This window comes from Sesamum indicum, linkage group LG12 (genome assembly GCF_026168435.1).
Source record: "Sesamum indicum cultivar Baizhima isolate 11 linkage group LG12, ASM2616843v1, whole genome shotgun sequence".
Taxonomy (NCBI): domain Eukaryota; kingdom Viridiplantae; phylum Streptophyta; class Magnoliopsida; order Lamiales; family Pedaliaceae; genus Sesamum; species Sesamum indicum.
This window is the reverse complement of record NC_142668.1, coordinates 12,037,902-12,060,515: the sequence shown is the minus strand read 5'-3', so window position 1 is coordinate 12,060,515 and position 22,614 is coordinate 12,037,902. Positions and strand designations below refer to the sequence as shown.

At 34.1% G+C, this 22,614-nt stretch overlaps 5 protein-coding genes across 9 annotated transcripts; 1 reads left to right on the top strand and 4 right to left on the bottom strand.

Annotated features, from left to right (window-relative positions):
• Window positions 1-2,370: 2,370 nt before the first annotated feature.
• Window positions 2,371-4,179, bottom strand: EXPA12 (expansin 12). Its single transcript, XM_011084364.3, has 3 exons — window positions 3,893-4,179; window positions 3,071-3,380; window positions 2,371-2,983 (listed from the first exon to the last, which is right to left on the bottom strand). The coding sequence occupies exons 1-3, from the start codon at window positions 4,044-4,046 to the stop codon at window positions 2,671-2,673; spliced, it is 777 nt and encodes a 258-aa protein (XP_011082666.2). The 5' UTR covers window positions 4,047-4,179; the 3' UTR covers window positions 2,371-2,670.
• A 1,624-nt stretch (window positions 4,180-5,803) lies between these two features.
• Window positions 5,804-8,744, bottom strand: LOC105165381 (E3 ubiquitin-protein ligase RMA1H1). 2 transcript variants are annotated; one of them, XM_088875945.1, is made up of 3 exons: window positions 8,568-8,744; window positions 7,758-7,911; window positions 5,804-6,781 (listed from the first exon to the last, which is right to left on the bottom strand). In XM_088875945.1, exon 3 carries the CDS (start codon window positions 6,774-6,776, stop codon window positions 6,000-6,002), a length of 777 nt encoding a protein of 258 aa, XP_088732071.1. In that variant the 5' UTR covers window positions 6,777-6,781; window positions 7,758-7,911; window positions 8,568-8,744; the 3' UTR covers window positions 5,804-5,999. The 2 variants fall into 2 exon arrangements, with proteins under 2 accessions (XP_088732071.1, XP_011082667.1); XM_011084365.3 differs by lacking the exon at window positions 7,758-7,911 and having other exon boundaries at window positions 8,568-8,743.
• Window positions 8,745-12,429: 3,685 nt separating this feature from the next.
• LOC105165382 (uncharacterized) lies at window positions 12,430-16,774 on the bottom strand. Of its 4 annotated transcripts, none has more exons than XM_011084369.3 (3): window positions 16,402-16,774; window positions 13,637-13,954; window positions 12,430-12,641 (listed from the first exon to the last, which is right to left on the bottom strand). In XM_011084369.3, the coding sequence occupies exons 1-2, from the start codon at window positions 16,631-16,633 to the stop codon at window positions 13,641-13,643; spliced, it is 546 nt and encodes a 181-aa protein (XP_011082671.1). In that variant the 5' UTR covers window positions 16,634-16,774; the 3' UTR covers window positions 12,430-12,641; window positions 13,637-13,640. The 4 variants fall into 4 exon arrangements, with proteins under 4 accessions (XP_011082671.1, XP_011082670.1, XP_011082672.1 ...); XM_011084368.3 differs by lacking the exon at window positions 12,430-12,641 and adding an exon at window positions 12,649-12,843; XM_011084370.3 differs by lacking the exon at window positions 12,430-12,641 and adding an exon at window positions 12,908-13,191.
• A 1,493-nt stretch (window positions 16,775-18,267) lies between these two features.
• LOC105165383 (dynein light chain 1, cytoplasmic) lies at window positions 18,268-19,269 on the top strand. Its single transcript, XM_011084371.3, has 2 exons — window positions 18,268-18,706; window positions 18,814-19,269. Exons 1-2 carry the CDS (start codon window positions 18,413-18,415, stop codon window positions 18,988-18,990), a joined length of 471 nt encoding a protein of 156 aa, XP_011082673.1. The 5' UTR covers window positions 18,268-18,412; the 3' UTR covers window positions 18,991-19,269.
• A 304-nt stretch (window positions 19,270-19,573) lies between these two features.
• On the bottom strand, window positions 19,574-22,490 carry CKS (Nucleotide-diphospho-sugar transferases superfamily protein). The gene is made up of 8 exons (XM_011084372.3): window positions 22,081-22,490; window positions 21,792-21,837; window positions 21,602-21,688; window positions 21,390-21,514; window positions 20,731-20,870; window positions 20,585-20,636; window positions 20,376-20,486; window positions 19,574-19,982 (listed from the first exon to the last, which is right to left on the bottom strand). The coding sequence occupies exons 1-8, from the start codon at window positions 22,324-22,326 to the stop codon at window positions 19,890-19,892; spliced, it is 900 nt and encodes a 299-aa protein (XP_011082674.1). The 5' UTR covers window positions 22,327-22,490; the 3' UTR covers window positions 19,574-19,889.
• Between the last annotated feature and the right edge of the window lie 124 nt (window positions 22,491-22,614).

Here is a 22,614-nt window from a genome sequence, read left to right as displayed (position 1 = left end):
CGATTTTCCGCTATATATAATTTTTAATAAAATATTAATAATTAAAAATTCTTATTTTATATATATATTATAAAAATAAAAAAAAAAACTAACTCACACTCCATCCCCTCCTGTGCGGGGCAGCGATCGGCGCCCTTGATTTTTTTTTAAAAAAATTAGTTATTATATTTTAATTTATTATTTTAATAATTATTAATATTTAGTTAGTTTAGTTATTTAGTCTGATATACATGTCTATTGTTAGATTTCTTTTTGTTTTAAATAATAATTAATATAAATATCTATTTAATTAATTTATAAATTACAATTTTAAAATTTATATTCATGTGCATATCTAAATTTTAAAAATAAAATATAGTATATTATTCTTTTTAATGTAATTTTTTAATTATTTTGATATTTTACATGTAATATAAATATATTTTTAAAAGAAATAGAAATAAAAAGTAATAATGTATAATTTTTTAATGTAATAAATTTGAATATAGTTTATTTAATATTTATTTTTGTTAATTGTATAATTTCTATGACTAATTAATATCCATATTTTTTGAGATATTTAAATTTTGTATTATGATTTTAATTTAATTTATTAAATATTAAAAAAAATTATAATTTTTTTTAATTTTTTAGAGAAATGAAAATGGAAAAATAAATACTCAAAACAAGTAAAAAAATATCCAAAACCTATTATATAGTCATATAGTGGCATTTTAATCATAATGACAATAAAAAATCATGCAAAGACGCCAAAACAATCCTTAAATCGCACCACTTGTACGCTCGGTGCACTCTCCGTCAAATCCTAACAGCAAAAAAGTCTTTTGTATGGATTTACAAAACATGAGAGGATTTTTTTTTTATTTTCAAATCACAAGAGGTATTTAACAAAATGCTGGGGGTAAAATAGAATTTAACCTTATAAATTATTGCTATACTAATATACAAATTAAGAATATTTAAAAAGAAAACAAATATATATATATAGATATAAGTGTTTGGGCTTCAAACTTAAGGCCCACTTTTTAGTCCTTGAATTGGATAACCCACCAAAGCCATGAGGCCGTTAACTAGTACCAATGAGACCCATCTTCCAATTGGGCTTCAAACTTAAGGCCCTCTTTTTAGTCTTATAAACTGGGCTTCATTCAAATTGTAATTTGTGAATATCTTCATATACCTATAATACACGGATACTACAAAGATTTACCCAATACAGACACTAATCGGACACACATGTCTGATATGTTTTGGAGATATGTCCAACACGTTTTTAATCTTTTTTTATAATTTCAAAAGGCTTTGGGCTATTTTTTTTAAAAAAATAAAAAGAATTAACTCACTCACTCATCTCAACTAAAAGTTTTGAGAAGAAATTACTAAAAATTTTGAAGATAGTCAAGATAGTTTAATTAATTTGAATGCATACCGAAGTCTAGTATTACCACAACGGCTAAGGATCTTTTTGAAAATTTTAATATGAAGGAGGACTAACTTACAAATAAGGGTTGGTACTCTTATACTTAGGTTAGTATTTGAAATACTGAATAAATAATTAAAAACTCAAAATAACGTAAGAGTAATGATGTAATAATCATAGTGACTTGATAAAATATTGGTATAAAGTGATAATGATTGCGTGAAGTGTGAAAATGGGTAAGAAACTTGCTAGAAATTGAGAAAAAAAAAAAAGAGTATGAGAGAGTGAGTGATATTTATTACCGTTATGGCTGCATGATTGCTTCTATTTATAGTCCGATTGGGAACATAATTAGAAAGTCAGTTGCAGCATATGATAGATAGTTCAAGATTGGGTGTGTTAGTTCACTGAAAACACAATTTGAGAGATGGACTTATTTGGACGCGGATATAACTGTTTGAATGGGTCATCCCTATCAGCTCAATTTTTGTATATTCTATTTTACTTTTTGTATATAGGTCGACCAACACAGATCCAAAGGAAATATGCTAGAGATTGTCAAGTATGATGAGTTCTCAAATATCAAGAATGTGTATGACATGGCATTCATATATTGTTTGCTGAGTCATCATGTTGTATCGAGTTTGTTTTTGCACTAGCCAAATTAATATAAATACAAAAATAATGAGTTTGATACCTTATTCTTGGGCCAACAGATCAAGCATGCTAGGGTGGTCAGTGAGAGTCCACTTCTTTTATTTTGGACTTTAAAAAAAATAGTTGAAGGATATCCAAAAAAAAAGTTTATCCTTGTAAATTAAATTTATTGTTGGTGTTTTTATTACACCCATCAATGCACAATATATATATATATATATGTATGTATGTATTGAATAGATCGGTGATGGAGAAAGCTAAAAAATAATTAGTCTGAGGAAAAAAGTACGAGATATCAGAATTGTATGGATAACATATTAATTTATGAGTACAACAAATTAATCATCTATGAATCCAGATGATTGTATCTTGTCTTGGTACAAATCCAACTTAATATTATTTCTATTGTTGCATATTAATCATAATATTTTCCTCAACTTAAGAAAACAAAAACTGCAAACATACATATAATTATATATAATATTAAGGAAAGGAATAATAATTATATATCCATGAACCATTCCAAAAAGTGCATGTCCATGGAAAATCGAAGCTTAGTTAATTAATATTATATATGTATCCAAATTAATAATTTAGGAGAACTGATTGTGGGAAGCAAAGGTCTGCCCGAAGTTCCATGAAGAAGGTACGACGTTGAGGAATTCCAGTGTCTTGCCGTCGACCAAAGTGACCCTGAAAGACAGGGCTTGGGCCCGGACGTCGAAGTGGGTTTGCCAATTGGCGCCCCAGTTGCGTTGCATGGGGTTCCAGGTACGGGTTCTGGAGCCCCGGATCCATGCACTCTTGATGTCGCCACTCCCGCCCACGTTGGAGATCATGATCATGTTGAAATTGGGTTGACCCTTTAACGTGAACCGGACTCCCCCTCTTCTCTTGCATGCCACCCTGTAATTAATTAATTAAAATTTTGAGTTATTAATACATGTAAATAACTAACTAATTATAGTTAATTTGGTAGTGCTACGTACGTACCTTCTGTAAAGTACAGGAACTATGCCTTCATTTCCGCGTCTAGCAATGCGAAAGAATGCGGGCATGGACATGTCGAAGTGGTGTTGCGGCGGATCGCACCACCCGCCGTGGTTATTGGAGGGGCAGAAGTTGGTGGCCGTCACCGTCACCGATGCGCGCCGGAGGCACCATTTTCGGTCCAGCCTGTTGTTGCACATAACCTGATAGCAAGCGCCGCAAGCCTGCCCACCTCGGAATAGTGCACCGCTCACCGCCGCCGTGTTTATCCCGAAACCAGCTTGGTAGGTGTTCTCGTACCCACAAGCTCCACCTGACAAATTAATTCATCTTCATTTAAAAAAACTAAGTACCAAATAGAATTCATTCATTCATGCATTCGTTTTAATTAAATTAATTATATATCTATTAATTTGAACTAAAATAAGTGCATATATATATATAGTCTTATTATTTCTTTCAACCTACAAGTTAAATGTTGTCAATAAAGTACATATTGGATTTTTTATTTCACAACTTATATATTACATCTTTTATTTTATTTAATATATATACGTTGCATATATTATATTAAAAAAAAAGATTATTTTTTTAGTTTTTTGCACAACTTAATTTTCATTCACTTATATTACATAATCAGTACAATTGCACCTCTCATTTCAAAAAAATGTAAATAACCTCTAAAATTCATGATCAATCATCCCTCCGATCGGTCTCTAAGAAAATGACTATAATCATCAACATATAAATTGAAAAAAAAATAATTTTACCCACAAACAGAGAGAGAGAGAGAGAGAGAGAGAGGCAAAGCAATAATAATCTTACCAAGAGTACTAGGATTTTGATTTCCCCCATAGAAAGTGGCACGAGCATTAAGCCAAGCACTAGGCTGTCCATTAATCCCCTCCAAACCCACAACACTACTAACTAATACAAAACTCCAAAACCAAACACACAAAAAGCTCACAATATTTGCCATATTCACTCAAACTCTTCTTCTTTCAAACAACTAAATTAAAACGCCTTAACTTGGACGAGATGACGTCCGATGGAGGTATCAGCTCTCCATTTATAGACTTGTCCGAAGCATGTTCATGTCTATGGTACGCGTTTGTACCTCTGACGTCGGTGATTAATGTTTATATCAGATTCCAATTTCATTATGCAACGCATTTAATGAGGTAACGGTTTTTCCTTCCTTTTAGAAACGCGTTTTCTCACAGTACGGAAAAGGGTACGAATTATAGTATTGGATGGATGATGTGCCAATAATAATCAGTAAGAAAGCAGGAGCATGTGAGGGTCAGTTTTTGCACATCTGTTTCGGATTTACTTGTCGGTGATGATTCTTGGCCCCAATTATTCAATCATAAACTATAGCTAGTAATCGTGTTTTTAGAGGCCTCTATCTAAAGCGCGATTTCTTGTAACTCCGATTCATAAGATATTTATATCCAAGGGAAGAAGTTGCTATATATACATATGTCTAGCTACATAGTATCCAAGTAGGGAATTTTCCAAGTCTATGTATTAAAAATTTACATATGGGCAGATATTAGTCAAAAGCTGCTGCATCCATGAGATTGCATCAGGCCAACGGTGCATATATATATATATACACACACACACCACAATCGCAATGATATTTAAATTTTAATTTCATCAGACAAACAATTATAATAATTTGGCACTGTGAAAAATTGATTTGTAAGAGATTTGATTCTTGTACCAATAATGTTTATGTCGAGAAAATGTTTTAGATTTTAATTCTAGAAATAAGAGGTGTTGACTTATTTATTTCGTTTCTCTTTCTAATAAAGTGTTGATCATTTGAACTCCGTAGGGTAGGGGTGATTGCAAGCACTTACAATAAGTGCTTTTCAAATTGTAATGTAAACTAAATTAGATAAAAGTGTTTGAAAATACAGTTTTTGTTTATGCTTTGCCTAAATTAAAATATGCTAATAGTTGCAAACTGGTAAGAATGTGCATACTGCAGCTTACACATAAGTCCAACTTCTTTTCTTGACTAGTTTTTATATATTCTCAAAAAACGTCCTTAAATTAAATAGTGGTATGTAATTTCATAAATAACCTGATAATACACTAATATTTTACTCAACACTTCTATATCTACTTTTTTTTGCTTATAATTATTATATTGGGTAAATTATAACTAGCTCTCTTAAGATTTTTTATAATTATAAATATTTTTCGTCGTTTAAAAAATTATAAATATTATTCTAAAGTTATAAATGCTTTAACAAATACCCCTCAACAACTCATTGTAAGGAGTAATTTATTAAGATATTTTATATTTTTTTAAATGATGAAATATATTTATAATTAAGAGAAACATCATGAAAGCCCATTATAATTCCCTCTATTGTATTTAAGCACTCCCATCTCTTACTTAATCACTTATCCACTTCTTCTAAATTAATTATTTTTTTTATAAAAGTAATTTTTTTCAGACACTTCCTACAACTTAATGCCCAATGCCCTCTCAGTCCTAATTAACACATTCGATTTTAATGATATTGGGCTTGTAACGAAGAACTTCCAAGCTGAAATGGGCCGTATTATGGTACAGCATGGGTTGAGCAAGCATCAACAAAGGAGTTCGCATTGCTGAAAAAATTCTACTTGCAACAAGCATCCTCACGACGAAGAACAAATAATAAGAAGAAAAGCTGAAAGAGTCGAGAACCACATTCCAGACTCTGCACATGAAAATTTGTCCCAATGTCATAGTATTATATACTACTAAAGAATATCATGTACAGGAGGAAAACCTCATCCATCAGAAGAATCCGTGATTGATCTGTAGAAACAGCTCTCTAAAAAAACCTACAAATATCAATTCTACAGCCTACTCTTTTCAGCAGAGTCTTCACAATTTATACACAGCTATACAACAATGATGTGAAAACTAAAACAGGATAAGGCACAAAATGATGCAGCAGAAGAGAAAGATGGACACTCTGTTAAGTGACTCATCCAGCTGCATTTCTTGCCTTCTTAACCTTGGGCTACCATTTCTTGGAACGGGGTAAGAATTTGGATACGGATGGGCAAACAAATTTGTGTCTGAGCTCCCAAAAATTCTAGCAAATACCAATTCACCAACCATGCTAATTGTTGGGCTGAAGAAACTGGTTGGCGAAGTGGCTCCAAATGTCGGAGGTCCTGTTGAGGTATAATTGCTGAATGGATGGGAGAAGTATTGTTGTTGATGAAATGCCTGGTTCTGTGGCTGAAATGTGTTTCCATGATTTTGCTGATGTAACTCAGAAGCGGCAGATAACAAGGTATTCATCCCAAGTGCTGGTGGCCTGCGGGGTATGGCCAAATCCAATTGGGATTTCTTGGATTCAGATGGTGATGTACCTCGACCATAGAGGGGAACCAGTGAGGAAGTAGAGATGTATGCCTTACAAACAGCACATTTGGGTCGCTCATCTGACTCAAATGAGTTGCTCTGGACCTGGAGCCATTTGTAAATGCATGGCCAACAGTATAGGTGACCACAAAGGGTTACTACGGGTTCGTGACACGAGTCTAAACAAATATTGCAGTCAAAGCACCCGTCTAAACTTTCTGTCACTGTTGCAGACTGTGATACTGAATTCCATTTTTGTTTATGTGAGACACCCCCCTCAGATAGAAAATGCATGTTTGTGGCACCATAGTTTTGCTGAAAAGCCATGATAACTGCAGCAAGAGAAACCAAAGATACAAAAATATTAGGGCTGCAAAAGGGGGAAATAAATTGTTCATATGCACAGGCCATGCTTAAAACAGGCAGCATGCAAATCAACATGTTCTACATGTTTGTTTAAACACAGCATGTCCTATATCAGTAATAGAAAAACTAGTGGGGTTACTCCTTCCCCACAAAAGAATATTTAAAGCTCACAAATCAATAATAGAACCAAGCACCACCCAAACATAATAATGAAGTACAAAAAGCAAAAAGCAAAAAGCTAAAGTTAAATTATGAAGAATTTCTGAGCAGATAATTAGTCAAGGCTGATGATCCGTTGAGAAAACGAATAGATGTGTCAATTTGACATGCTGGAAACATTTGCTAAAACTTCTGAAAAAATCCATTTTAGTCCAGAAAAATAATAGTGGCTGGGTCTAATATGTCCCTAATCATTTTAAAGGAGAAGCTACCAGCCATCGTCCCTTCCACTATCTGTATCTTTTGGAAGGCTAGCATAGTCACAGTTTGAAATAAAAGTCATGCTTTCTGCTTTTCTTTAGGAGTTTACGATTGGTAATAATACTTTTAGCACTTACGTATCCTTGAAAAGAAAACCATGAACAATAATTCACCGGCATCAGGCATAATACATCATATTGTTGCACATACAACAATATAAAGGGGTTTGAATTATTCTGTTAACAATCCAGTGTTAGTCAGCCATTAAAGAAATCAATAAGATGATCAATGTAATGCCAAGTCCAAATTCAAAACCACACAAGGAGACAGAATAAACCTTCAACAGCTAAATAAATCAGGGTCAAGGAAATAAGCTTTTAATATCTCTTCAATCACCTTCCTTTTGATTAACCCAAAAATGAGTTGACAGGTAGGCAGTAGAAAGGATTGAAAACCAAACTACCTGCTAGCAATCTTAGCTAATTTATACACCAATTTACATAGTTTTAAGTGTTATATTACCTCAATTCCGCACATATGAATTCACGCTCACTGAATACACAGAAATTCCCAAGAATGATACTATTCAACTGGGATTGGAAGGAGGCTTCCAAAGATGCCAGACTGGATGATGCTAATAAGAATGTTTTTACATAAATATTTCCGATACTGTTGCCTGGCATAAAGCCAAAAGGGCGTAATAAAAGTAGATTGTCAGTGAAAAATCACATCAGACAACTGGTTTAAGAAAAGTGAGGAGAAAGACAGGAACCAACTTCAGGTTAGCCTTAACATTTAAGTCTGATAAATATCCAAAATAAGCCAAAAGAGAAAAGTTAACCAAAGCCGGAGAGCAATAAAAAAGAAATAAAATCACAAATGCACCTAACTTTACCATTTAGCCCACATCTATCATCTTCAGTTCAAATAAAAAACAAAAACAAAACGGAAGGTAAATAAGACATCGAGTGGAAAATTTTTCTCTGGATATCAACCGGAATTTCGTCGGGAATGAATAAAAATAAATGTAAGAGCGCTAAATATCATTCCATCTCAATCCTCCCCCTCCAACCTAAAAGGAGAAAGAAAAGAAAAAAAAGGAAGCAGAGAAGCCGAAATTGCGTTATCAGACCAATAAACAATGCAAGTTCCCTTTCTCATCATCAATTTAAGACATTCGGAACCAAAAAAATTCCTTCAAAATGGAAAAAAGTGGCGGAGATCTACAATAAGAGACCGGACAAATCAATCACAACACGTACCAAACAATAGAACTCAAAGTGCAAACACAAACAAACGCCTAATTCCAAAAAAAAGAAAAAAAGAACATACCGTATCGGATCAATGATAGGAGAACCTAGAGAGAGAAGCAGCAACAAGAAGCAGAAAACCAAAACTATTGTGAGAGAGAAATAGAAAATCCCAAAGATGGATGAGAGGGAACAGAAGAGAAACAAGATATGAATAAATGGGTTCACAGATAGCGGTGGAGGGAGAGAGATTTTAGAACCAAATATATATAGGAAGAGAGGGAGAGAGAGAGGAAGGGTTTAATTGAGGGAGCGTGGGGTTCCCCTGACACGCGCCTCAGCATCATTTCTCTCTCATCCAGCTCCAGGCCCCACCAATCACTCTCCTCCAATCCCATTATATCCGTACTATTTTTTAATCTGAGAACAAATATTTATATATTTATTTAATTTACAAATTATAACCACTTCTTTTTCTTAATCATTTTTGTACTTTTTTTCCCTAACATCAATTATTTTTTGTTCCTTGGTCAGACAACATTAATATTCCACTCATACTAATATTAGCTTCTTTGTCTCCTTCATATATATATATATATATATTATATATTATATACTTAAAAAAATTAATTTTTTAAAATAGTTTTCTTCCAAAAAAAAATAAACTTTTCAATTTAAGTTTTGGTTGTTCATTTAAAACTAATAAATTTGACCAAAAAATAGATTTTAAAAAAAAAAACTTGATGGATGAGTTATGAGAGGAGTCAAAATGAAATTTAATTCCTTAAATCCAATTTGTGTTTGAACTAGATTTCAGCAATTCAGGTACGTACTTTGACCACTACTAAAAGATGTATTTTTTTTTTCGTTTAATTATTCAGGAAGATAAATTTAAATTTACAAGCAATCCACAAATATTGTAAATAGTAAGGTTAGATACGCTCTACCCTACGCGACTATTCTTGAGGTAGCATTCATTCCTAAATTATAAGCGTAATACTTACCCTCAAAACTAAATCTTTAATACAAATGGATTTTTTTCTAATATTTTTGCATTCAAAAGTCAATTACAAGCGTAATACTTACCATCGAGACTAAATTTTTAATACAAACATATTTTTTTCTAATGCTTTTGCATTCCAAATTCAATTACAAGCGTAATACTTACCCTCGAAATAAAAGCTTTAACACAAACGGATTTTTTTTTAATGTTTTTGCATTCATCCCTAAATTACAAGCGTAATACTTACCTTCGAAACTAAATCTTTAATACAAACGGATTTTTTTCTAATATTTTTGCATTCAATATTCAATTACAAGCGTAATACTTACCCTCGAAATTAAATCTTTAATACAAACGGATTTTTTTCCTAATGTTTTTGCATTCAAAATTCAATTAAAATTTCCTCAACCAAAAAAAAAGAACATTTTAATTACAATAAAGTAAAATATAATTAGTAAGTCAAGTAATTCAAATTTGTAGATTAAAAAGTTAAATAATGAATAAGTATAATAAATACACAAAAAAACTTTTATCTAAAAAGTTATTATTAATTTGGTAATAACATGAAATTAATAACTACTTAATGATTTAGATACAAATGAGTCATTATCTATTTTTTTAAATATGCATTTTCCTTGAAAAATATTTATTCATTTCTTTCCTATAAGTGTTCGGCTTCTGATCAATTATTTTCAAATATACATGTGAGCCATATTCAAGGGGCTGTTAATGATATTGTCGCACTAATTTTTTATAAAGTCAAAAATGCACTTCAACTCATAAGATAATTAATCTATACAACTTTCAACTTTTACATTAGCTGATAAATCAATTAAATTTTCTCTCTTTCTATTTTTCTTTAAATATAATGCATTGATTTATATATTTTACTCTCATTTATAATATATTTTAAAGGATAAAAAATTATTTATTATATGCACACAAAAATAACGTGCTACAACGACAAACGCATTTATTAATTATATCAACTTATTACTTTATTTTTTTATGTATATCTTGATTCACGCATCAGAATAAAAGTCAATTTGTAGGACGTGAAAATTGGATGGAATTTTGTTCTTGACTAATGTATAATGGTAGATAATCAAAGCCACGTCTGCACATACAACTTTGTTAATCTTTTAAATTTTCAAATTATATAACTCTAATCACTGTTTATTCCAAAGTCAAAATCCATGCATTTTTCTCCAAACTATATGCTAAGAATTTTTGTTTAAGCTCTCTGTTTGAGACCATAAATTTCACGTCCCTTTTTCTTTATTTTATTTTCATCTCCAATTTGACTACACTTAAATTTACATTTCACGGTCTATAGTTGTGAATTATCATTTGTAGAGTTCCTACTGTACCACTTTAATGGTAAAAATAAAAAATTCGATAAGGATTAAATAGTATTTTTTCACATCAACGTTTAGGGCTCTAAAATTCTTTTTTATTCGATAAGAATATTTATAATTGTATCAAATTTTAAAAAATATAGCTGAAAATTTGTCCTATTTTTAATTAGTGGATATAACCCTCAAAATTATAATCTGCAATTTAGGGAATTGAAATGCCTTAAACGGCACGGAAAATTTTCAAGAAACAATAAGTAGTGACGTTAGCAAATGAACTCGAACGTAACATGAAGATGAAGAGGAGAGGGGGGGGGGGGGGGGGCAAATTTGTCAAAAGACCTCATCAACAACGGGGCATCAATTTCATAAATGATCACATCCGACAGGGATTAATGGTTGAAATCGAGAAATAGATAAGATGAGAGGGAATCTGATTAATTAAAGCCACATCTAAGTATGATCATCTTCGATCCTATCCTAAGTTTTTGGCCGCTGCCCACATGATAAGAACAAACAGGTCAGAAATATATACATACTACTTTCTTCATGTAATTATGTATTAAGTGTGTTTTCGCTTAGTGTTGTACAAGTTATGTGCTCAACTCACATAAATATTCTTTTAGAGTATAAATTATAATTATATATATATTTTTTGATTTTGTTAAAATATATTTTTTATTTTTTTAATATTTTCTCAAATATTTTTAAATAATAAAAAAGGATAAATCTATAATTTTGACCTCACTGTTTAGATATTACAAAGAGTATTTGTAATTTTTTAAATAATTAATAAATATTATAATTATCTCAAATTTTAAAAAAGAAAGCTACAATTCACCCTAAAAAGATAAATGCGTACCCGACAAGGTTTTTTGTTTATTTTGATATTTTTTTTGTCTTTTTTGCTAAGAAACTGACATTGATGTGTTTAGAATTGTTTTTATTCAAAAAATAAATTGAGCTTGCATAATCAAAAAGTTGTCTAATTTTATAATTTTATTGTGTTGATTTTTTTTCCACATATATATTTTGATTTAATATTGTTGATGTACTTAACCAATATAGTAATTAGTGAGTAAAACAAATATGTAGTAAACAAAATTGTCTTGAAGGCTTATACCATCTTACATCATATGAAAATGAGATGGTCGAGTATTCTACAAGACCAAAACTCCCTCCAGCTACTTTGCTGGGACAACATTTTGTATAAGAATGCTCCATCATAGTCCATGTATATACGCTTAATCAAAATTGAATAAGCTTGTATTAAATAGGGAATTAAAAATGATTAATTACATTTACACCCTTAATCTATTATTTATTTACAAAAATCATCGATATAATTACAGATGTCATCATCGAGAATCAAAATGTGATGGTAATTATAGAAACCACCCTAATTCAAAAATTTCAAAACTGTGTAATTGGAATTGTGTTGTTTAGATTTTATGTTGAATTAATTTATGTATTATTATTTTTTAATAATTCATCTCGGAGTGCATTTGACCGTATTAGCTCTTACAACTTACTACAGGAACGAGAGAGATAAATAAAACCGCAGAGAAGATCAGAACAAAGGAGAATTTCATATACGCAAACGCTGTCATATAATAGAATTGGAATTATTAGGTTAAAACAATGTAACAATCTTTCACTGTTTAAACACATACGCGTCATCTCATCTGCGAGGTAAAAACTAGAAATGAATAAGGTAAACAACTCGTCGATGGTGTCAAAGGCCATCGATTGCAACTCCCCAGTCAGCCGCCGCATATAACGATCACCCTGCCCAACACTAGAAACACAAAGGATTATGATGATGCTAATATTATATTTCATTTTTGCACTGTCTTTACTCCATTCACACCTCTACCGTCAAATTATGCTCACTCCCAAAACCTAGAACAACTGTTCTTCAAACTTGGGTTAGAGCAGCTGTTATTTATCTGGAAGGATATACGTCAGAACCAATGACCTCAAAGCCCCTGTATTTATACCTAATATGGAATTGAGTTTGAAAATATCAAAGGCAAGATTATGCCATATAAACATGATAAAGAATTTACATCAGACATGGTATAATTCATAACATTTGAGTCGCTATGTTTGGAACATTTGTGTTTATACCTAATATGGAATTGATGTTTTGCTCCCAATCTCTAGAAAAAGAATTCCAGAACAAACAAATTGATAAGACACTATACTTGAGTCGCTGAATATTCATTCAACTATGGAAAAGTCATGGTCCTCTCCGAATGTTCAAATTGCATTACATATTTCAACTCCAAAGGCCAAAGGCTCCAAACCATTAACCAAAATCAGGGAGTAGAACTCCAATTGGACAGCTGAAACCATAGGAGGAAAAGAAATTATGGTCAATGTTGTCCAGGACTGGAGAAACAAAAGAATGATTCAACATAGGCAAATTGCCAAAATGTATTATATGCTATGTTTGGAATATTTGGACCATGATCCTAGTGAAGGAAATATGTTCTTTCGTTGATCTTGTGTGTCTACATAGTGCATGCTTGTTTTGTCCTAATGGCGTTGCTAGGAACATTGCCTAAATAGTTAATGAGTTAAAACACAACTCGGACAACGGAGAAAAGATTACCATAGCAAAAAAAAGAGGTATAGTAATTCATGATTAATACTATCTTGAAGACAATACAGTAGCATCAACTATACAGGAGTTTAAATGTTTATTCGAGATCCATTTGCAATGTCAGGGGCCAAGAGAGAATAAACAAGAGAGATTTTGATTTCCCCAAAAACATATCATACACTTACCAGTCTACAAGAATTTTTCTATGCAGGTTGTTAATGTTGACTCTGGAACCGCACCAATCACTGCATCTCTTTTCTCACCATTCTTAAAGATTAAGACGGTTGGAATGCTTCGGATCCCATATTGGGTAGCAATTGAAGGGTTCTCATCGGTGTTGACCTTGTAACATTTGAGCTTTCCAGCATATTGCTTAGCCAGTTTATCAATTACAGGGTGGATCATGCGGCATGGACCACACCAAGGTGCCCAAAATTCAACCAGAACAGGTGAATCAGACTCGAGTACAAGAGGCTGCCAACTTGAATCAGTGACAGCAGGCACTGCAATTTTCAGAAAAATAATGAAAAACAATCATGTTTTATATAATAACATTAACAAAATACAAAATGCACCATCACGAATCATTTACAGCAAAATTAAATTCACAATAGTCTTCTACGAAAATGCTAAAGCTCCAATGAATCCCAAAAAGCACAAACAGCATTCAACTAATTACCAGGATTTGTAACCCAAAAAAAAAAAAAAGAAAAGAAAGGAAAACTAATTACGATTTAGATAAGTAGTAAATAAGCCAACATTCCATGAATGTTAATATCTACTAACAAGCTGCAGCAAGTCAGAAGTAAACAAAAAATACCGTTTTCGCAAGCTAACAAAATTAGGCAGTTTTGCCTTAAAAATGTTTTTTTTTTAAAAAAAAATCAGTTTAAGCTTAAGTGAGTTTTTTAAAAAATAATGTTAGCACAGTCTCGCCCTGTAGCATGCATGCAGTAAAAAGTCTGCCCATTATTACACCCGTGACTCCTTTCCCTTCTCCTCTTCACATATGTAGCTTGTCATGCATTTGCATTACAAGCAATATTTTTTCATCTTCTCATCGAACATTTTGAGATGCATATCCTCACCTCCACGCACAACATCCTCTCAGCAATGTTCTGCCTGTCCATACAATACACTCTAACCAGTGATCACGTGGACCAAAATTGTTCATCTTACCAAAAACCAAAGAGAAAAAATGTTTTGGACGATTCCGACTGTCGGATGGCTGAACTAAAATCTGGAAGAAGATACTCAAAATGTTGCACGATTTCGAAGATGCAAAAATGTTGCTTATAATGCAAATGCACAATGCATATGCATTACATCTTGAAGCTACATATTTGACGAGAAGCGGAGGGAATAGGACACCGTGTAATAGTGGGCAGCTGCTGCCTGTGCATGCAGCAGCTACAGCCAAAACTTCGGCATCGACAATTTTTTTTCTGAATCAATTTAAGAACCGCACTTTCAGAGTCCAGTTCTTATATTGATTTTTTTTTTTTAAATGTTAATTTTTAAGACAGTACCTAATTTTGAAAGCACGATTCCACCTGATTCTGTAAAAAGTTTGAGAACATGGTCCTTTGTCATTTTTCTTTTGGTGGCTACTTTTAAATCATTTTTTCATTGCTGATGTGGTAGGCATAAATGACTAGTGACAACCCTGCATACCATGCTAAAGGGTAATGGAAGAAGGTGGTGCCCCAGAAGGAAGAAAACAGAGAAGTTGGGGGTGAAAAGAACATGGGTTGGGGGCATAGTATCAAAGTGAGAAGGGTGTCTGGACACATCGGTAGCACTAAGATTACTTTCTCTTTTCGGCTTCTTAATACGAAAAGCACCAAAATCCATGAATGATTTTTGAGCCCTGCCACATGCCAAAACTTAAATGGTTACCCACTTGACAAACAATTCGTCCACACCATTAATATTACTATTAGTATTGAATATATTCTGAAGAACATCTCACTCTCAAAAGGTTTCCAGTTTTGCTGCTTTTAGCACTCTTGTCTTGCTTGTGCTCCCGCTTCCATCTTATGTCATTCACTGCTTAATTCAGACACTCCCTCATTATAAAGTCAGAGAATTTGTTAAATGAAAAAGACCATTAAGGCCTCCGGAAGAGAAAAGAAAGATGGAAAATGAACCATTATCTTTCACCATATCTGTTCGTATGCCAACAATATCCATATATCCAACACTTGAAATTCAACAAAAGAGTAAAAGTGGATCTTTGATGTCCATGGAAAAGCAACAATAGCAAACAAAAAGAAACACGGGCCTTAACGTAGATGTTTTACCATAAGGAAGTTCCAGTCAATCACTTTTCTTTCTGTAACATATATACTTCATCTGTCTAGTACTCAATCCATGTTTACAGCCAAAGGACTGCACCAAGTTCACAGCTACGCCTTCTAACTTACCTTTGTATCAGCTAAACAGAGAAACACCATTTTTCAATTAAGCTTGACTGCTAATATGGAAGAAAATGTTTGCACAAAGTTATACAAAGAATATTACAGGGAACAGAATGCACGCGACTCAGGTATCAACTTCTCTTTTCCGAAAACATGAAAGACTAAACACAAAAGCAATATGGAAACTAGTTTCAGTCTGAACTAACGAGTATTCACGTCTTTGAATTAACCGAGTATGTTTGCCAAGTAGCCCGAGGTCAAAATACGAAATATGGGGAAAACTTCAAGGTCCAATCCAATGCAATTCATAAGTTGTTCACCTAACAATAGTACCTTTTTTGTTTTGGGAGGAAATCTAACAGTATTATTTAACTTATACTTGAGGTCCTTCTCTTAACCACATCCCAGGCTAAAACTACCAATCGAAAGTTTGCCCCACATAACAACTAAACACGAATCGACTAGAGAAACGACGTACAGTAAAACAGCACGAGAACACCATTATAGAGAGAGAGGGAGTCGATCAGAACCTTCAACAGCTGTTTCTTGCGCCTCGCACACGATTCGACCACTACGATAATGAGGTCTGGATCCAAAACTCATCGAAACTGATGATCGGGCAGTCTGGAGCTTAAGGCCTCTGAACTCCGAGAATCTGACGTAGCTCCGGCGAGCAACGGAGGATCCGGCCACCGGAGCCAAAGAAGCCGAAGGAAGCGCGGAGGCGCGTGGGACAGCGAGGCTTTCGAGCACAACAGCCATGGCAAAGAAAATCTCAAAACGAATATCCACACACTAGAATGTGTGCGTTCGCGTGATTGTTGTGGATAAATGCAAAGGGGGACGGAGAGAGAGAGTGTGGTGGTGTGAAGTTTCTCAGGATTCTTTCCAGATGATGAATGGATGGGAAGTTGTTCATTGTTACTATGGATCACGAGCCCCTCAAATGGATTGGGCCTTCATACTTTAGCCGCTCAAGGCCCAGTAACAGTTGGTGGTCTATAAAAATTAAATCTCATTGTGGCCCAATTATCGCATTATTAATCATATGATATAATTTGTTCTGGTTAATTAATTTTTAGAAAAATAATTAAGACATTTAGAAACTTTATAATTTATTATACAAATACAAATACAAATTAATTTCAAACCCTACTTCATTTTTAAGATTAATAGAACAACTAATAAATTATTTAATAGTGATACCCAGTAATTACATGAAAAATAATTGCAGTCGATTAAAAGCTACAAATTAAAACTTTTTTTAAACTATTATCGAATTTGATAAAATTTAATTCTAAAAATAATTATTGACCAAACAATTGTATTTGAACATAAAATATATATTTGAAATGCTGAATCTCAATATTTTTCCCAAACAAAAGGGGCATTCAATTTTTTCTTCTCTCAAGAGAAAAAAGAATAAAAGAAATAAAAATAATGTAGAAATAGATGATAATAGTAATTGGAAAATGAGATGTATGTACAAATGAATTGATGGTGGGTGGGGGTATGGTCAATAGTCAAATATCACAACGTTGTCGTGCCATTTCCATGCTTGTCTCGTGTCCATTTCAGAACATCAATTCCTCAACATAATGCCAATTATAGATTAAAGTTTTCATTTTTGGAAGAAAATATGAGATCATGTCAATTTATTAATATCCTATAATTTTAATCATATCTATAATATACACATATAATAAAAAGAATCTTCGATACTAATTTTAAAAAGTTTTCATAAGAGATTAGGAAATTGATTTTTTTTAATTGGTCGTTGCGATACGTCATTTTTACGTCTATGTAACAAATAATTTTTTATCTTTTAAAATATATTATTAATAAAACTAAAATGTATAACTCTTCAAACGCTTGAAGAGAAGTCATTTAGCAGTTATGGTACAAAATTCTAGTTAATATGCTTACTCAGCTCTTATATCATAGACAATTGTCGACACAATAAAAATTTAGTATAGTGATAACACAAAACATCGCTTGTAAAAATATTTTTTTGTCTTTTTTATGTTAGTGTAGAAAAATGTGATTGTATTAAAAATAAAATATAAATAAAAATATATGTTATTTCTCCAACATTAATCCACGTGGGGCTTAAAGAATTGTGAAAAGAAGATACCAAGTTTGATTTATTTTGTTAATAAAATCATAAAGTATTTTATGATTGATATCAAACTGATCAAGTGTTCACTTATACCTACTAAGCATAACCTAATATTTTTGTTAATATATATATATATATATATATGTGCCTCATTTTTCTTGTTTCTGATTGGAGTATAGTCAGTCAAAATTCAAACCTGTAGCATCATATCCCTCACCCAACCACTCTCCCTCTGTCTGTGTCTCTCTCTCTCCTGTATTTATAGAGAGAGAGAGAGAGAGAGAGAGAGGTACTAACATGTTTTCTCACGCATCTCATCTGCCTACCAATTCAACATTCTATTTTCCGACACAGTCAAAACTTTCAACTCTCTTCCTCTTTGTCGGTCTACTGCGACCTCAACTGCATGGTCACCACTTCCAATGGCGGAGATTGCGCAGGACGACCATAACTGCAAGCAGAAACAGCTGATGATCATGCAAATGCACGGCGCCCGGAAACCCAACCTCATCGACAAACCTCATCAAAACCATAGCATAAAGCAGGCTGAAGAAGTGAAGCTAGCCGCCTTAGCAATCAGCTTCAACGTCCGGCTGAGAGCCGCCGACATGCCTTCCGCCATGCAAGAGCGCGCCCTCCGCCACGCCCGTGCTCTGCTCGACTCCGCCGACCCCCATCGCCCCAATCCCACCCTCCTCGCCCGCTCCCTCAAAAAGGTAGGTTAGAAACTTTATGAATTTTTGTGGGAACCTTAATTTTATTTTAATTTTTTTATATAAAAAAGGAAATAATTTTTGTATCGTTTGGTGTTGATGGTTGGTAGGAATTTGACTCGGTGTATGGGCCGGCGTGGCACTGCGTGGCGGGGAAGAGTTTCGGGTCGTTCGTGACCCACTCGCCGGGCGGGTTCGTCTATTTCTCAGTTGACTCGCTTTCGTTTCTTCTTTTCAAGACGGAGGTTCATGTCGTTGCCCAACCATCGCCGAAACCTCCATCTTGATCCATACATTCAAATTCCGAGGCTGTTGTTCAAACTCTGCTTTTCCTTCAGAGAAGAAAATGAAAATACTACTCGGACAACGTACGTAAGACATCAATCTTTGTACCTTTGGTAGATTTTGTTTGCTGTGATCTCAAGTTTAAAAGAAGATTATGAAATTTGAGGTTTACTCATGTAATCATTAATGGTTTTCATATTTTACGAGACAGATAAACACCAAATGTAGTAAAATATAGATGTCATTACATGATTATGGTTCAATAGAAGCAGCAGCCCTCATCAGGTGGTCCCTTGAGCTAAAAAAAAACAAATTATGACACTGCAAACTGGATCAGATGGCAGGGAAGAAAGTTATCATATTTGGCAATTCTTGATTGACGCTATGTGTGTGTGTATATACATGTGTGTGTCTCCCTCTCTTCCTGCAATTCTCTCTAGTTACACGCAAACTCGCACCATCAGTCTGGGGGTTAGGTGGAGCAAACAAACTCCCCCCATTCGTCTGCAGCTATTAGGCCTAGGGACGGTAAGATTTACTGATTCTTTAATAAATGAATAAGTTGCAGTCCAAGTACACAGATCAAATCTTGAATGAAGTGATTTACTGAAACAAAATACTGAACAAAAGTTGGGAAATATCAATCTGGCGACAACATACACAGTCCTATGCTAAAATAAATTATAGACATGGTGTACATAAAACTAATTGAATGCTACACAAAGTTTACATTTTGAACAAGAACTTGCTTCCCCAGTCTTCAACAGAGCTAGGAAATACCAAAAGGTTTTGACAACTTACAATCATTTTGCCAGTATGTGTGTGCCTACAAGTCGTAATCTAGTATGCGAGCAGCAATTATACAGCTGATACAAGTTGTGTTTGCGCAGCAATTATACAGCTAATGCAGATTGTGTTCACGCATGTAACGCTCTATTTTATCTACATCATCTGGGACATCAACACCATGGGAGTCATGGTCGACTTTTATCACCTGCATGCGAGTACAATAAATTGGAAAATCAGACTATTAATTCACAAAAATTTGCAGACTATTTTCTGTATTTAAAGGGCTTCTTGAAATTTAGAGATTGATGTAACCATGAGAATAATCATAAGTCAGGGGGTTATATCATAAATCATAGTTAAAAGAAATTGCATCTTTGAACTCGCTTGTACTTGCATAAACTAATTGCGGCACGAGTTAAACGGCAGCATAACCACTTTTGCAAATAAATAGTGGGATCTGCGCAAACATATCCTGTCCAGATGTTTGATGGCAGGATCCCAGCAAAGTCTTGGGGTCTCCATACACAAAATAAGAGATAAATGGTAATAGAGAGAAAAACGAGATCAGTAAAAGGAGCACCGGCAAAAGTTCTCACACCTTCATCTTGTATCCATTTTCAAGGACCTTCAGTTGTTCAAGATCTTCTTCCATTTGAAGGGGCGTTGGCAGCAGCTCTGGGTAAATCTTGAGGAACTTTGAATCAAAGCTCTGTTAATATATGAGAAACGTAGCATTAGAACCTGATACACAAATTGGTTGCAAGGAGCATGAATGATCTAGGCACTGTAATGATGTCTTTCTTATACCTGAATCCCCAGATGAAGTAAATATGGAAATTGAGGGTTGACCTTTCCGGACCTGCATCCATAAGAATTAGTTGAATTTCCACATTTGACCATGTAGCATATGAGATATATTACTACAATCAGGATATAGCTAGAGAAGAACTAACTTGTTAAATGGGATAAGTCCTCGTGAGAAATAAATTGCATAGCCATGGTTATCTACCACACATTTGACACGATTCGGATCAAATGCATCTTCAGGTTTCAATGAAGTAACAGCAGTGCTGAAGACTGCATCTGGAGCAGCCTGCATGAGCCACAATGTTGATATGAGTTGCACTAAGGATAATGAGTATTGGTATACTGTCCAAACAAAGGATCTACAATATGGTCAGGCACAAAGAAAAAAGGTCGTTTTCCCATTTTTAAATCCTTTCTGATCTCCAGAATCTATCTTTAAGTGCCTCAAAGTTTACCATTCACCAATCAAAATGTCTATAAGTATACTGTCCAAACAAAGGATCTAAACCAGCAAACGCTCAAGTATGTGTTGCACACCTTGATGATGCATTCCCCCGACCTAATTTATGGTTTTAAGTTTTCACAAATATTCCCGGTTACCAAAAGGCAATGTCTACAACCAGTTACATCCCTAACAAATAGTAATAATATAAGATAACATGAGACATGAAAAGGATCAATCATAATGCAAAACAATTACGTGCGGCCCCTTATCTCATTGTAAATAAGCTAATTCACAAGATTACCCCATAGGCCCATCCTTTTTGCAAGATGAAGGGATAAATCTTGAATAAGGCAACTTTACCTGCAAGGCTTTGACAATGCCATCTATTATTTCAGGTTCGATGAGTGGTTCATCCCCCTGAATATTGACCACAACATCATATTGCTTACCAAGCTTTTGAAGAGCTTCATTACACCGTTCGGTGCCTATAAAAGTCCAAATGAAAATTACATATAAAAATCTGTCAACAGAACCTTATGTGATTTGAACACAGAAATCACAACTGCTTATACCATTTCGGCATGATTCTGATGTCATCACCACATCAGCTCCAAATCCTCTGCAGCATTCAGCAATCTTATCATCATCCGTTGCCACAACTACACGATGAAAAACCACCAAATCAGCAACCACAACCACCAAATTCCCATTAAAGTTAGATAAATGTGCAAAAGGAAAGAGCTAGGTGAGGTGAGACTATACCAACATGATCCAGTGTTGTTGCCATTTTTGCTCTTTCCCATGTTCTCTGTAATCAACCACCAAAAGGGGTAAGAATCATACATCCGAAGTATTTAGTATTCTTAATTTTTCTCCTTACGTGTAAATTGAATACCAAGACAGAGCATCTACCACTACCAAATCTAAACATAATATAAACAACTCCTAACAACCCATCAAAGTGTTGAACAAAAACACAACCACCATAAAAAAGCAGCAAATCCATTTAGAAACAAAACGGTCGAATTTTTAAAAACAAGCTAGCAATTACCTGGATCATGGGCTTGCCAAGTATGTGGACGAGAGGCTTGCCTTCAAACCGAGATGAAGCAAAGCGGGCAGGTATAATTCCAATGACCCGGCTCCGGAACTTCCCGGATCGGCGATAATACAAGTAGGCGTGGGCACCAAGCGCCACGGCAGCCGCGGCACCAACCGCCAGGGTGTGAATAATCCAGGCCTTGGTGGAGGTAGAAGTTGAAGATGAGGAGGGGGACGATGGATTGCAGATCGCCATGTGCGCGGGAGAATCAGAGAGGAGGAGCAGAAACCACAGAGATTTGGTGGAGTTGGGGATGTTTCTTGAGCCAGTAACGAAACGGGTTCCAGTTCCAGATCAACGAACAATTTAAGTTACGCTTTATGATTTGTCTATTCTATTATTTTTTTCTTTTTTTCCTATTTGTAATTGATAATTATTACAAGAAACGAAACTGACGGAATCCAAACAATAAGACTGCGGTCATCGGTGGTAAATACGAGTGCAGGTGAATTGAGTCCAGAAGGGATAATCAATTTTATATTA

Coding starts and splice junctions, on each gene's coding strand:
- LOC105165383 (XM_011084371.3), top strand. CDS start 18,413: ATGGCGGAGATTGCGCAGGACGACCATAACTGCAAGCAGAAACAGCTG. Junction 18,707..18,813: donor TCGCCCGCTCCCTCAAAAAG/GTAGGTTAGAAA, acceptor GATGGTTGGTAG/GAATTTGACTCGGTGTATGG.
- CKS (XM_011084372.3), bottom strand. CDS start 22,326: ATGGCGATCTGCAATCCATCGTCCCCCTCCTCATCTTCAACTTCTACC. Junction 21,515..21,601: donor ATCAGAATCATGCCGAAATG/GTATAAGCAGTT, acceptor GGACTTTTATAG/GCACCGAACGGTGTAATGAA. Junction 19,983..20,375: donor AAAATGGATACAAGATGAAG/GTGTGAGAACTT, acceptor ACTCGCATGCAG/GTGATAAAAGTCGACCATGA.
- LOC105165381 (XM_088875945.1), bottom strand. CDS start 6,776: ATGGCTTTTCAGCAAAACTATGGTGCCACAAACATGCATTTTCTATCT.
- LOC105165382 (XM_011084369.3), bottom strand. CDS start 16,633: ATGGCTGTTGTGCTCGAAAGCCTCGCTGTCCCACGCGCCTCCGCGCTT. Junction 13,955..16,401: donor GCAAGAAACAGCTGTTGAAG/GTTCTGATCGAC, acceptor TGAAAATTGCAG/TGCCTGCTGTCACTGATTCA.
- EXPA12 (XM_011084364.3), bottom strand. CDS start 4,046: ATGGCAAATATTGTGAGCTTTTTGTGTGTTTGGTTTTGGAGTTTTGTA. Junction 3,381..3,892: donor TCAAAATCCTAGTACTCTTG/GTAAGATTATTA, acceptor TTAATTTGTCAG/GTGGAGCTTGTGGGTACGAG. Junction 2,984..3,070: donor GTTCCTGTACTTTACAGAAG/GTACGTACGTAG, acceptor AATTAATTACAG/GGTGGCATGCAAGAGAAGAG.